The sequence below is a fragment of the Saccopteryx leptura genome, chromosome 1, assembly GCF_036850995.1.
Source record: "Saccopteryx leptura isolate mSacLep1 chromosome 1, mSacLep1_pri_phased_curated, whole genome shotgun sequence".
Classification (NCBI taxonomy): domain Eukaryota; kingdom Metazoa; phylum Chordata; class Mammalia; order Chiroptera; family Emballonuridae; genus Saccopteryx; species Saccopteryx leptura.
The window spans coordinates 162,983,147-162,998,523 of NC_089503.1; the positions used below are offsets into that span (position 1 = coordinate 162,983,147).

Genomic DNA, 15,377 nt, shown 5'->3' on the forward strand with positions numbered 1-15,377 from the left:
AAACATTCACAGATACAGAAAAGATGAGGGAATTTATCATCAGAAAACCCCCACTCCAGGAATTACTAAAGGGGGTTCTCCAATCAGATACAAAGAACAAAAAAAAACAGAGCCACAAGTAAAAGCTCCAAGAAGAACACAATAAAACCAAATTTAAACTGTGACAACAACAAAAAGAAAGAGGGGGAGAAGATGGAGATTAACAGTAGCAAAGGACGATGGAGTGCAAAAGTACTCACAAAATAGTTCGCTACAATGAACAGGGTAGGGACCCTTTTCATTATTCAAAGGTAACCACCATTGAAAAAACCACCACAGAAGCACATGAGATAAAAAAGATAGCAACAGTGGAAAGATGTATGGAATACAACCAAATAAAAACAAAAGATAGAAAAACAAAAGAGAAGGATCAAACAAGACACAAAACTAACAGAAAGCAAGATATAAAATGGCAATAGGGAACCCACAAGTATCAATAATTACACTAAATGTAAACGGATTAAACTCACCAATAAAAAGGCACAGAGTAGCAGAATGGATTAAAAAAGAAAATCCAACTGTATGCTGCCTACAGGAAACTCATCTAAGTAACAAGGATAAAAACAAATTCAAAGTGAAAGGCTGGAAAACAATACTCCAAGCAAATAACATCCAAAAAAAAGCAGGTGTAGCAATACTCATATCGGATAATGCTGACTACAAGGCAGGAAAAGTACTCAGAGACAAAAATGGCCATTTCATAATGGCTAAGGGGACACTGAATCAAGAAGACATAACAATTCTTAATATATATGCACCAAACCAAGGAGCACCAAAATATATAAGACAGCTACTTATTGATCTTAAAACAAAAACTGACAAAAACACAATCATACTTGGAGACCTCAATACACCGCTGACGGCTCTAGATCGGTCATCCAAACAGAGAATCAACAAAGACATAGTGGCCTTAAACAAAACACTAGAGCACCTGGATATGATAGATATCTACAGGACATTTCATCCCAAAGTGACTGAGTATACATTTTTCTCCAGTGTACATGGATCATTCTCAAGAATTGACCATATGTTGGGCCACAAAAACAACATCAGCAAATTCAGAAAAATTGAAGTTGTACCAAGCATATTTTCTGATCATAAAGCCTTGAAACTAGAATTCAACTGCAAAAAAGAGGAAAAAAATCCCACAAAAATGTGGAAACTAAACAACATACTTTTAAAAAATGAATGGGTCAAAGAAGAAATAAGTGCAGAGATCAAAAGATATATACAGACTAATGAAAATGACAATACGACATATCAGAATCTATGGGATGCAGCAAAAGCAGTGATAAGAGGGAAGTTCATATCACTTCAGGCATATATGAACAAACAAGAGAGAGCCCAAGTGAACCACTTAACTTCCCACCTTAAGGAACTAGAAAAAGAAGAACAAAGACAACCCAAAACCAGCCGAAGAAAGGAGATAATAAAAATCAGAGCAGAAATAAATGAATTAGAGAACAGAAAAACTATAGAAAAAATTAATAGAACAAGGAGCTGGTTCTTTGAAAAGATCAACAAAATTGACAAACCCTTGGCAAGACTTACCAAGGAAAAAAGAGAAAGAACTCATATAAACAAAATCCAAAATGAAAGAGGAGAAATCACCACGGACACCGTAGATATACAAAGAATTATTGTAGAATACTATGAAAAACTTTATGCCACTAAATTCAACAACCTAGAAGACATGGATATATTCCTAGAAAAATACAACCTTCCTAGACTGAGTCAAGAAGAAGCAGAAAGCCTAAACAGACCTATCAGTAGAGAAGAAATAGAAAAAACCATTAAAAACCTCCCCAAAAATAAAAGTCCAGGCCCAGACGGCTATACCAGCGAATTTTATCAAACATTCAAAGAAGACTTGGTTCCTATTCTACTCAAAGTCTTCCAAAAAATTGAAGAAGAAGCAATACTTCCAAACACATTTTACGAAGCCAACATAACCCTCATACCAAAACCAGGCAAGGATGGCACAAAAAAAGAAAACTACAGACCAATATCTCTAATGAATACAGATGCTAAAATACTAAACAAAATACTAGCAAATCGAATACAACAACATATTAAAAAAATAATACATCATGATCAAGTGGGATTCATCCCAGAATCTCAAGGATGGTTCAACATACGTAAAACGGTTAATGTAATACACCATATCAACAAAACAAAGAACAAAAACCACATGATCTTATCAATAGACGCAGAAAAGGCTTTTGATAAAATACAGCACAATTTTATGTTTAAGACTCTCAACAAAATGGGTATAGAAGGAAAATATCTCAACATGATAAAGGCCATATATGATAAACCATCAGCTAACATCATATTAAATGGCACTAAACTGAAGGCTTTCCCCCTTAAATCAGGAACAAGACAGGGTTGTCCACTCTCTCCACTCTTATTTAATGTGGTACTAGAGGTTCTAGCCAGAGCAATCAGACAAGACAAAGAAATAAAAGGCATCCATATCGGAAAAGAAGAAGTAAAGGTATCACTTTTTGCAGATGATATGATACTATACATCGAAAACCCCAAAGAATCCACAAAAAGACTACTAGAAACAATAAGCCAATACAGTAAGGTCGCAGGATACAAAATTAACATACAGAAGTCAATAGCCTTTCTATATGCCAACAATGAAACAACTGAGAAGGAACTCAAAAGAACAATCCCCTTCACGATTGCAACAAAAAAAATAAAATACTTAGGAATAAACATAACAAAGAATGTAAAGGACTTATATAATGAAAACTATAAACCATTGTTAAGGGAAATCGAAAAAGATATAATGAGATGGAAGAATATACCTTGTTCTTGGCTAGGAAGAATAAATATAATCAAGATGGCTATATTACCCAAAGCAATATACAAATTTAATGCAATTCCCATCAAACTTCCAATGACATTTTTTAAAGAAATAGAGCAAAAAATCATCAGATTTATATGGAACTATAAAAAACCCCGAATAGCCAAAGCAATCCTAAAGAAAAAGAATGAAGCTGGGGGCATTTCAATACCTGACTTCAAACTCTATTATAGGGCCACGACAATCAAAACAGCATGGTATTGGCAGAAAAATAGACACTCAGACCAATGGAACAGAATAGAAAGTCCAGAAATAAAACCACATATATATAGTCAAATAATTTTTGATAAAGGGGCCAACAACACACAATGGAGAAAAGAAAGCCTCTTCAATAAATGGTGCTGGGAAAACTGGAAAGCCACATGCAAAAGAATGAAACTGGACTACAGTCTCTCCCCCTGTACAAAAATTAACTCAAAATGGATCAAAGATCTAAACATAAGACCTGAAACAATTAAGTACATAGAAGAAGACATAGGTACTCAACTCAGGGACCTGGGTTTTAAAGAGCATTTTATGAATTTGACTCCAATGGCAAGAGAAGTGAAGGCAAAAATTAATGAATGGGACTACATCAGACTAAGAAGTTTTTGCTCAGCAAGAGAAACTGATAACAAAATAAACAGAAAGCCAACTAAATGGGAAATGATTTTTTCAAACGACAGCTCAGATAAGGGCCTAATATCCAAAATATACAAAGAACTCATAAAACTCAACAACAAACAAACAAACAATCCAATAAAAAAATGGGAAGAGGATATGAATAGACACTTCTCCCAGGAAGAAATACAAATGGCCAACAGATATATGAAAAGATGCTCATCTTCTTTAGCTATTAGAGAAATGCAAATCAAAACGGCAATGAGATACCACCTCACACCTGTTCGATTAGCTGTTATTAGCAAGTCAGGTAACAGCAAATGTTGGAGAGGCTGTGGAGAAAAAGGAACCCTCATACACTGTTGGTGGGAATGTAAAGTAGTACAACCATTATGGAAGAAAGTATGGTGGTTCCTCAAAAAACTGAAAATAGAACTACCTTATGACCCAGCAATCCCTCTACTGGGTATATATCCCAAAAACTCAGAAACATTGATACGTAAAGACACATGCAGCCCCATGTTTATTGCAGCATTGTTCACAGTGGCCAGGACATGGAAACATCCAAAAAGCCCATCAATAGATGACTGGATAAAGAAGATGTGGCACATATACACTATGGAATACTACTCAGCCATAAGAAATGATGACATCAGAACATTTACAGCAAAATGGTGGGATCTTGTTAACATGATACGAAGCGAAATAAGTAAATCAGAAAAAAACAGGAACTGTATTATTCCACACGTAGGTGGGACATAATAGTGAAACTAAGAGACATTTATAAGAGTGTGGTGGTTACGGGGGGGGAGGGGGGAATGGGAGAGGGATAGGGGGTGGGGAGGGGCACAAAGAAAACAAGATAGAAGGTGACAGAGGACAATCTGACTTTGGGTGGTGGGTATGCAACATAATTGAACGACAAGATAACCTGGACTTGTTATCTTTGAATATATGTATCCTGATTTATTGATGTCACCCCATTAAAAAAATAAAATTATAAAAAAAAAAAAAAAAAAAAAAAAAAAAAAAAAGAAATACCTGAAGCTCATGACATCCTCCCACCTCCCAGGCCAGACCCCAACCAAGGGCAACGCCCCACTGGAGACCCCTCGCGACCATTCTGGGGTCCCCAGCAGCGACTTGAGTGTTCACAGTACACATGGATCGGCCCCTGCTTGTGGCTCCCATGTCCCAGTCCCAGGAGTGGCAGGCGCCCCAAGGTGCCCAGCACCCAAACTGCTGCCCAGACATCAGACGGCTCTGTGGAGAGGCCGCCCGCTCCGCAGCCACGAGATGTATCATTGCGATGTCTAAAATAGATGTGACCATGGCTCAGGCCAGGGCTGGGCCTTGGCCACCTCACTGAGGTTTGGCTAGAGCCGAGCTGGAGGAGGACCGCACATCCAACATGAACGGTGAGGAACGGCGTTGGCAGCGAGGGCCTGGAACTTGCCGCGGCCAAAGCCCTTGGGCTGAACCTGGAACCACAGATGGGCTGAGCCGAGCACCCCAGCCCCCACCTCAACACCAGAAAGGGCTAGAGAGCCTGGTAGCGCCGGTTAGGTCCTCCTTCTCCCCCTTGTTGTGCTGATAAAAGATAAAAGATGAGCCCCCCGCCAGCTCTGGGCTCACACTGCCATGGTCTCGCTTAGCTCACAGCGTGACCGTGTTGGCACACCGTGGCACAACTGTGATCCTCCCTCAGCCTCCAGCTAGGGACAGAAACTGTCCCTGGGGCCTTGTCCTGTCTGCATGTGATTTCTGCAGGGGCCTGTGCACCTGGAACAGGCAGAATGAATGGGGGGGAGCCTCCCTGGTTTCCTCTCCCCACAGGAGGCCCAGCCCCCAGGAGAGACAGACACTGCAGGGTAGGTGTGGGAGGTAGCCGCTATGTAGGTATTGAGGGCTGACCAGTGTTTCCAGGGCTCCTGCACCAGCCCGGGCCCTTCCTGTGCAGAGAGGCAAGGCCGCAGGCTCGGGGACATCAAAAACATCTGGGTAATCCAAACAGGCTGTGGGAGGAGGTCGGCCAGAGCCAACGAGAAACATGTGGCGTGCACTTCCCCTACACTGGCTACGCACATGGGGTTTCCAGGCAGCTGGCAGGGAGCCAGCCAGGCCAGGGAAACTCGCCCAGGTGCTCGGATGCAAACATCAGAGGCATGGAGGGGTCCAGGTAGGGAGCTGGGCAGCACGGGGCCCAGGAATCAGGGAGCAGGTCTGGCTCCTCCTCCTATCGTCTTATTCAAAACAAAAGACAGAGAGAAGAAATGGACAGGGATCTGACCTCGAATACGGGAGAGGGGGTCGGTGAAGGGCAAACGGTATTGTTCATGAGGATCCAGGCAGCAGGCTGGACCCACAGGTGGAACCTCTCTGGAGACAGAAGCTGGGCTCAACAGGCTTTCTAACAATGAGTACTTTCCAGGAAAATTAGGTAGTGAGCTCTTTGTCACTAGGAGTGTGAGAACAGAACGTCCACCTACCTGCCTATGGTGCTACAGAGAGATTCATTTCGGCTCCAGGTAGGCGGCTCAGCCTATTTCTATTCTGTGGCTCTGTGAATCCCGGGGAAGGAAGGGTGAGGGGGTGGCGTGCTCTGCACAGAGGAGAGGACTTTCTCTATCCGGCTGCACAGGGAGACACAACTGAGCTGCAGCGGCGACTGCAGGGGCTCTGAGCCCCACAGAAGAAAGTGCACCTTGACTCCCTGGGGTTGGAGGCCGTGAGGGGCTGGTGTGGACACAAAGGGAGACTGGAGGTCAGCCGAAGAGGAAGTCTCCGGTGCTGGCAGCCTGGGGTTGGGGACAGGTCAATTGTGGTCACAGTAATGGATGGGGGGGGTGCGTGTGGCGTTAAGAGGAACGTGTCAGGAAACACCTCAGGGCTTCAGGTGACTTGGTGCTAGTAGTACCTATTCAACCCCATCTAGACAGGGTTCTCCCTGGGGGCATAGCCTGCAGGGAAGCAGAGATGCCCTGGGTCCCCGGGGCCATGTGAACGGGTGTCTCCAGAGCAGAGGACCTGCCCTGAGGCCTGCTCACCCAGCCACAGCTCCTCTGGGAAGCAGAGCCCAGCTGCCTGGTGACAGAGAACGGGCTTCAGCTCAGCGGTCTTCTGAAGGAGGCTGTGCCCAGAGGCAGGAGCAGGATGTGGGTGGGACCCTGCAGAGTGCTGCGCCCCCAGAAAGAGAACTTTCTGAACATGGGGAGAAAACAGGTGTTCTCCTCAATGCCAAGCTTTGGGGGGAGAAGGCCTCACAGCATGAAGGTCCCGAGTCAGTCCTGTCCACACACACAGGCCCACCTGTTGGCCCACACTAGCCACTGCCTTTCTCATCCTGGCTTCTGCCAAGGTCCTCACCTGCTGCCAGGTGGGGCGAGTGATGAGCCCCACTTTCCTGTGGGGCCTTGGGGAGCCCAGAGGGGGCACTAAGACAACTTGAGGTATGGAGCCTCTGACAGGAGGAGGCTGGCAGAGCCTGCTCACCTCACCTGTCTGCTCTGTGTGTCAGTAACCCCTCTATCCTGACCCCCCAGGGCAGGGAACAGAAAGAGAAAACTGTCCTCAGAGCATCCCAGGACATACTCTCTGGCACAAACCCCACACTCACACGCATCCCCCAAACCCATAGCAACTACCTGGCTCAGAGACACAGAACTTCCGGGGACTCCTTGGAGGGCCTTCCTGGTGCCATGGCAATACCTCTCCTGGGTCCTGGCATCTTCGTGAGGAAGCAGGACCAGGACCTCCAGCAACCTTGACCTTGGGCTGCCTCTCTGTCCACTTGGCCCCTTTGCCAGGAGAATGCTGGAGGGAGTTGGCAGATGTGCTTTGAGGTCCTTGGCTGAGGGGGGGGCTGTGGTCACTGTTCTGGGTTAACACAGGCTCCCCCTTGAGCCACCTGGGGCCTTCTCAAGGTCCGACCACCTTACTTTATAACCCATCCCCACTCCCTGCCAGTGAGGAAGAGCCAGGGGAGGGTTTATTCCATTTACAAATGGGGAAACTGAGTCTCTGAGGAGGTCACAAAGTTCAGAACTTCCAGGTAGGGAACTGGGATTGCAGCTCTTGCTGTGTCCCAGACCCAAGCTGGGGTTGGGGGTCAGCAGTGGGTGGGTGGAGGCTTTCCTGTGGGAGCCAAACAGCCTTATGTTGACCATTGGCTGGGGTCCAAAGGCATCCGGTTCCTGGGACCAGCCCATTTCCCTGGGGCCATCACCAGTCTCCAAGTCACCAGGGCTCCCCAGTGGGACCCTGCCTGTTTGGCAGCTTCCGAGGCAGGGAAGGGGCAGGGCACCGCCTGGGCCATCTGGGCCCCAGCTGATTTCAGAGAAGGGGATGATCAGGTTTCAGCTCTTCTCTTGTATTCCAGAAAGGCTCTTACTTGGGGCTGCCCCACCCCCCCTCCCAGAGAAATTGGGCCTTGGCAGCTTCTTGGGCCTGGGATGGTACCAGGGAGCGCATGTAACCGGACTCTGAGCCTCACTGTGGGGAACAAATGCTCTGTGTCTTCAGTCACCATCCTGAGACATCAAGGCAGCCACGCCTGTTCCCAGAGGCCACCCTGCTCCCCGTGCAGGGCCCATCACAACAGCTTGGAGCACCTCTGTGGCCGTCTGAGACTGACCTGCTCTGCTGTCTTCTGTCCTTCATTCTGCCCTCCACCCCCACCCACCTGGGGTCCTCCCGGCTAGACTGTCCAGCCCTCTCCCCCCACCAGAGAGTTAAGCCCTCTGTGAGTCACTGGGGCAGGGCTGGAGGCCTTGATCTGGCTCCTCACTACCTGCTGACTCCCCTCATCTCTATCTGGTTTCCTGAAGACTGTGTCATTACTGTGACCAAGGCGTGGGGACACAAGCAGGATTTGCTTATACCACGAACTACAAGGATTGTGAGGCCCTTAAAGCTTTTTGCCCTGGCTCCCACCTGGGGGTTAGGGGGAGGCCCTCTCCCATCCCCCAAGCTGCAGAGAGGCTCTCCAGCTCTCCAGCCACTGCACCTTGAAAGAAGACAGCACTGAGCAGGAGTGGAGACAGTGGTGCAGCCCCTCCCCAGCCAGCAAGGGGACCACATCTCAGGGGTAGGTGGTTGCTGCCTCGGGAGAAGCCCTGAGGAGGCTTCGTCTAGGCAACCAGGTCCTGGGGCAGCTGGGACGCCCAGCCCTGGGGACAGCCCAGATTAGCTAAATCATCCCAAACAGGCAAAGCCTTGACCTTGAAAGCAGGGGGAGCTGTGCCCTCTGCTGTTCTGAGTCTCCCTCCAGCACCCCCAGTCACAAAGCTGGTGTCTCCCTCTCCTCCACCCTGCCCCCACTCCCAGTCTACCTGGTGCCTCCCCTCGGGCCTCCACCACGATTTAATGACCACCTCCTGACAGAGGCTGGAACAGGCCTCTCCTCCCGGGTCCCTCTCCATTACCCAGCCCCTGTCCTGTTCTCCACACTGTCCTTTGTGCCTGCTATTACTTTTCCTTTCTTTTATTGTCCGTCCCGCCCTGCTAGCAGCATGGGGCACAGGCAGGTACACTCCAGAGGTCACGAGGTCAGTTACTGCACCCACAGCTCCATCCCCACCTGTCCCTGCCAAGTCCACATGCGGCCTCCTCCATGAGGCTCCAAATCCTCGCCCGTGCTCAGGGGCTCATCCTGGCCGACACCTAGGGGTCCTGGAAAGACTGCAGCAGGGCCACCCAGCCTCGAGTGCTGCATTCTCCAGGGCACCACCCGCTCAGTCCATAACCACCCGCCACTAGGCCAGCCTGTCACTCCGATGCAGCCCGTCTCGGCTCCGCCCCTGCACACGCGCGCGCGCGGACACGCCCCTTCCCAGCCCAGGCCCCCCGGGGGGGGGGGCGGCGAGCACCAGCCTGATACCCTGGAAGCTCCATCGCTCCGGCTCCCTGGACCCACATCCCAGCCACTGCAACAAGTCCTTGGAGCCAAGGTGGCCCACCGGGCCCCAGGCCCGGTTGCCGTCCTTCCGCGGCCCCAGCTCGGCTGTACGGGCTTCCAAGGCATCACAGCCTCGAGTGCTACGCTGCCCCATCTACCATCTACGGGCAAGGGATCCCTGGGAAAGCCAGCGCAGTTCCAGGGGCTTTTTGCATGGACTCCGGGCTCAGAGAACAATGGAACCGCTCTCTGAGCTTTCTCCCTCCGCGCAAGCTTTGTTCCTCCCTTTCCGCAGGCTATGCTTCCATTAGCCTAACGGCACCGGCTTCCCAGTCAATCAGCAGGCTCTGCGAGAATGCCCAGACCTTTCCATACTCTCTTAAACTCGGGGTTTGGGGTCTGGGAGATGAGCGGAGGGATAGGACGCACATCCAGATGTGCACAGCTGGCTGCCCGCCCTGGCCCCGGCCCCAGACGCGTCCTCTTGCCAGAAACCCCACACTCGGGATATCCGACTCGTGCTCCCACCGGGGACCCATAAAGGAAGTGGGACCTCAGCTCTGCTCGGGGCCAGCAGTCCCACATCTGCTTCCCGCACACGTGTCCTCGGGACGGCTCACCCCAGGCTCCCCTAGCGATGCGAATGCACTGGTGAGCGCAGATGGCGATACCACTGAGGTCTCCCCAGCCCCAGGTTTTGCATTTAAGATTCGAGGACACCAAGGGGCTCTATTTCAGAGAATCTAGGACCCTCCACGTCATTGTCCAGCTTCACCTCAGGCAGGCCAGAGCAGGGCTTCCTCCTGGTGACATTTTTTTATGAAGGCGCACTTAGCCATGGTATCTGGAGATGGGCCAGCCCTGCACATCTGGGTGCAATGTCCCCCTCATAACCGACCTGAGATCTGGAAAGCCTGACAAGGAGTGTGTGTGGGGGGGGTTCCCCACATCTCGTGCAGCTGGCTAGAAGAAAGGAGAAAGCAGGGGACGATGGGGTGGGGGCAGGACTCACCCAGCATCTGGCTGAACAGCAGCTGTTCTAAGTCTCCCAGCACGGTCACCACGAGCTCGGGATCCACCTTGAGGAAGGCGCGCTCTTCCTGGCCCTTGGCGGAGGGCACGGGCCCAGAGCTCTTCTGCGCCTTGGCCTTGCTGGAGAGCAACTCGTCGTCCGACTTGCCATCGTCGCTGAGGGCGGCCTCTGGAGCCTTGCTGAGCGGTTTGACCTCGGCGTAGGGGCCACGCGGGATTCGGCTGGGCTTTCCCAGGCTGGGCGCCAGTGGAGCCAGGGGGGCCTTGGCGCAGCCCGCTGGGCCGCTCTTGGCGTGGAAGAGAGAGTGCTCTGACTTAGACAGCGTCTTGGACATGAGTGGGGCCTCGCGGCCTTTGGACCCCGCCTTGCCCAAGCCCTTGGGTGCCTTGGCCATGTCGTCGCTCCACTCGGGCTCATAGAGCTGCAGCTTTTTCTCGGAGTCCGTGAGGAACGACAGGTTGGTAAGCGACTTCTGCTTGCGCAGGTTGGAGGTGGGCAGCCCTCCGGGGACTCGGCCATCCATGCTGCCGGACTTGAAGACCTTCAGCTCAGCGGCGCTGGACTTGGCCATGCCGCCGCCGCCGCTGGGCGCCTTAGCGCGCTTGGGCAGCATGCCTCTGCTGTCCGCCGCCGCCTTCCTCCCAGCACCACGGGGCTCGTCCGCGCTCTCGTCGCCGCCACTGCTCAGCTCCACCTCGGGCTGCGCGCTCTTGACGCTGCTGCCCAGCATTCTGCCCGCGAGGAGCGCATGGACGATCCGCGCGTCTGCAGGCACGGGGCGGGGGAGCGCAAAGAGGAGGAGGCGGGGGAGGGGAGGGGAGAGAAAGGACGGAAGAAACCCGGGAAGAAGGGAGAGTAAGGGGGAGGGCGGAGGGCGGAGGGAGGGAGGCAAGCCGAACCGAGGGCGCAGGGGAAGATACGCAAAGAAGCAAACCGGGGAAGGGAAGGAGCGAGGAAGCCGCGCAGCAAAGGGGCGGGTGGAAGAAAAGAGGCGGGCGGGGAAATACAAATTAAAATGTAAAAATCAATCAAAAGAAGAATAGAGGCCCCGAGGCCCGGCCCCGCCTGCCCCCCCTGGGGTCCTGGGGCGCGCAGCGGCAGCGCCCTTGCCTCGCCTCCGTCCGCTTGCCTGCCTGCCCGCCCGCTGGAGCAGGGGCTGCGGCTGCGGCTCCAGCGAGGAAGAAGGGAGGGGAGGCGGGCGCAATCAGGGAGGGGAGGAGTATGTGCGAGGGAGCGAGGTGGGGGAGAGGGCTGTGTGTCTATTTCTGGCTTGGAGGCGGTGGTATTTGCAGCAGAGATGCAGGGGCGGATGAGTAGGGGTACGGGAGTTGGGGGGGGGACAGAGATAACGGATGTGACCAGTTTTTATCCTCACTTTGTGAGCAGAGACAGGAAAGATTCTCCAAGGGGCACTGGTGGCCGTCGTGCTCGCTCAGGAGTGGGGTGGAAAGGATCCGCTGAGATGTGGGGGTGCAGGTAAAAGGGACTGTGACAAGGGACTCAGGGCAGAGTGAGTTCCAGAAGAGGGATGTTGGGGGGGGGTTCCCCCAGGAAACTTCCAGGCCCTCTTTGTTCAGTATCTGAGGCACAAGGCTGCTCTCCTGAAGTGGGATTAGGGGTGGGAGAGACTGGGGAAGAAGGTCATGGCATTGAAGGAAAAGACTAATTCTTGGGATCAGGAGATTGGGTCCCCCTTCCATTGTGTGACCTTGTCAAAGTCACTGCGCCCTCTGGCTCTCTGTCTCCCCTCACTGGTTGTAACACCGGCTGCACAGGTGCAAGGACTTTGGAATTGTGAAGGGCTGTGTCCAGCCTGGGGAAGCAGGATGAGTCCCAGCACAGGTGCCCTGGCTGCAGGAGAGCTAACACAGGGCTGCAGACATGAGTCCTCCCCACTCCCCACCCCCTTCCACCTGGGGTAGAAGGGAGGCAGGGGCAGCAGTTTGCCTAGGGCTGTCCCTCAGTAAGAGGACGCTGCCCATCCTCCCAGACTGGGCTTGCAGGTGGCAGGAGAATGGGTGGGGGGAACCAGGAAGGCTTCCTGGAACACCCCGCAGTCAAAGGGAAGGTTCCGACCAGGAGACCAGAAGCAGGAGGCTCTTCAGCTCACACCTGCCCAGCACTGACACCACCTCAGAGGAGTGGAGGAAAGGACAGGTGTGTGTGAAAGTTTACCAGAAGGTCCTCTGGTCAAGGGCACAACACAGCGTGGCCTTGCACTTAAGACACTCACGGGTGGAGCCGGGGTGCGTGGTAGCAAATGACAAGCCATAGGACCTGGCTAAAGGGACCGAAGTGGCACCATGCCAGAACATGGCCCGGATACAGGGAGTGCCCAAAAGATGAGACCAATCCTGAGAGTTCCTCTCTGGGCACATGAGGTATTCACGTTTCTACCCAAACACAAGATCCCAGCTCAAGGAAAGACTGGAACCCCATCATCGGTGCCACATCTCTGGGAAACCAGGCCCTCCCTCTTTTAGTGAGACCAACATCAATCCTAATGTCCTCACCCTGACTCAAAGTCACTCTCTCATTTGCCCATGATACTCATCATTCAATCACAAGGGAAGCTGGCTTTTCTTAAAAAAAAACAAAAAACGATTTGAGAACCTGGGGACACTTGTTTTCTGATCCACCCGCTATGGCGGTTCCTATTTACTGTCTACATGGTCTGTTCTGCATATAAATCCATCTCCCCTTTGCAGAGAAGGAGCAATGGACCGTCTGACCGAAAGGTCCAGTCCACTGTGTGTCCTGTGGTAGGCAGAACCTGTTGTTCTCTCCCTGGTGTTAACTTGGGCCCCCTCGTCTCTGGTATCCGTCTCTGGTATCTGCGGCTGAAGGTGAGCTCCGGTCAGACTGATCTGTAGGAGGTGTTTATGAAACACCTCCCACTTGTTGCTCTGTCCATTTGCACTTCCTTGTCCCTGGATACCCATCACCTGGGGGCCCAATCTTCCTCTCCTCCTGGCTATTCGACTCTCCCCTCCCTTCTCTTTGCTCCTCTGTGTTCCTCTGTACCTCCTTTCCTGGGACATCACATGCCCCAAATCCCAAGTCCGTTTTTCAAATAGCAGCTTCTGGGACCCTGCCCCTTCAGGAAGTGAGGCGAAAGCCCCCAGCATGCCCTTCTAAAATCCACATTTCCCTTCTGAAACAGGAAACACCTTCCACGCTCATCTCATGAGTTAATTCAGTGGGGATCCCCTTGAGTGCCGGCCTCCCCTTTGTCCCCTGGTCACCTTCACCTGTCACTCTTTAAAGGGTTTTGTTGCGGCCATGTGGCGGTCCCTTTAAACCGTCATCTTGGCATCCTGGAACTTTCAGACGCTCCCTAATGCAACCTTTCTCTCTCTCTCTCTTTCTCTGGCTCCTTTTCCATTCCTTTCACATCCCCTGAGTTTCCCACCATCCCCTGCTGCAGTGAGAGGCTCTGCTGCCGTGGCAACAGCCATTCCGGGCACCAGTTACCAGTCGATAAAGCCATGGTGTACAGAATGCTTTCTCGAGTGATTCCTAAAAAGAGAGGGGCCACCCCTGTCACACACATCCCCAAACCCAGCCCCAGGCCTCTTTTACCTGCAGGGCAGACAGGCTGTGAGTGAGTGGTCACTGCAGGGAGATGTGGCCAGGTCAGAGGGGCTTTGTGATGAGGGGCGGGAAGGGATGCACGTGATGTTGGTGACCTACAGGAGGGGATGAGGTCCTGCCCAGCTTCCAAAGGGGAGGTGAGGAACAAGGCTGCTTTAGAATCACATGAGTCCCTGGTCCCCCGGCTCCCCCAAACTGGCTCATCCCCCCACACCCCACTCCCATTTCAATGATAGGGGTGGGATGGGTGATCTGACATCTGTTGACCAATTACTGAGAGCGATTTAGCGATTTGAGGAGTGAAGATTCAGGCATACAGCCAGAGAAAGGCATGTGGTGACATTTGACATGGTCACCCTATGTGTGACTGGGTGAACATGACCCAGGTTGTCTGGGGCGGGGACAGTTTGAGGGCCCTGCCCATGGGATGGGATTAAGATTACTGGGATGAGAGGAAGAGGAAGGGAGGTGGGAAGGAGGGCCGAGCTGCCCTCCCCCCAGTGACTCTGAAAGGTAACCTTGGGAGAAGGCAGGCTCTGAGGGAGGGGGTGGTAAGCAGCTGACTCTGGGTGCCTGGGAGCTGACTGGTGGCACTGGGGGTGGGAAGAGCAGTCAGACTCGAGCTGTCCTTGCAGCCATTAGAATTTGCTGAAGGAGCAAGGGTGTGTGAGTGGGAAAGAGACAGAGACAACCCCAAGGACCCAGGCCCAGACAGCACTAAGGTTCGGGATGCCCTTACTCCAGATGGGGAAGACGTTCAGGGGAGCTACTTTTAGAGAAAGGCCTAGAGTCCTCTGGGCCCCTGGTCCTCCAGGTGGCCCTCCCTGACCTCACACACTCACTGCAGCCCCTAGGTAACCAGCCTCCTGACATCTGGGGCCAACACTTGATTTACTCCATCGTGTTTCCCACTCTGGCTGGTCCACCAGGGAGAAGCCCTTTCTCAAAGCTCATCCCAGCTCTGCGGTGAATGACGACCAGCGAAATGAATGAACACGTGACTCAGAGCAGATGTGTGGGGAAGTGTTAGCAGCAGTGACCTCTCGGAACCCCACGGGAGAGATGCAGCAGCTGGTGTGCTGGAAGGGGCGCCTGGCTCTGAGACAGTGGCCCCGCAAGGCCACTCTCCCTCCTCTGCTGACCTGGACAACAGGGCGTCCAGCAGAGACCTCCCTTGGCCCTGTGGAGGGATGCTCTAGGACTTCAGGGGAAGAACTTTGGTGCATGTCACAGCCGAGGCCCTCTCCTCCCCTGCATCTGCACTCTGTTCAGTGGTGTGAGAGAGTTCTGCCACACCTCTGGTTGACAGGGGCAAGAGTGGGCACAGTGTCCCCGGCTGC

General features: G+C 52.2%; 1 protein-coding gene across 7 annotated transcripts in view; it reads right to left on the minus strand.

Moving 5' to 3' along the window:
• Window positions 1–15,377, minus strand: part of NAV1 (neuron navigator 1) — a 181,331-nt gene that overhangs the window by 107,040 nt on the left and 58,914 nt on the right. For 6 of the 7 annotated variants that reach the window (XM_066379703.1, XM_066379675.1, XM_066379693.1 and 3 more), the window contains exon 4: window positions 10,423–11,208. The exons of the other annotated variant lie outside the window; for it this stretch is intronic. In XM_066379703.1, the coding sequence (XP_066235800.1) occupies window positions 10,423–11,208 (786 nt within the window). The remainder of the gene's footprint in view (window positions 1–10,422; window positions 11,209–15,377) is intronic. 7 annotated transcript variants of the gene reach the window in all.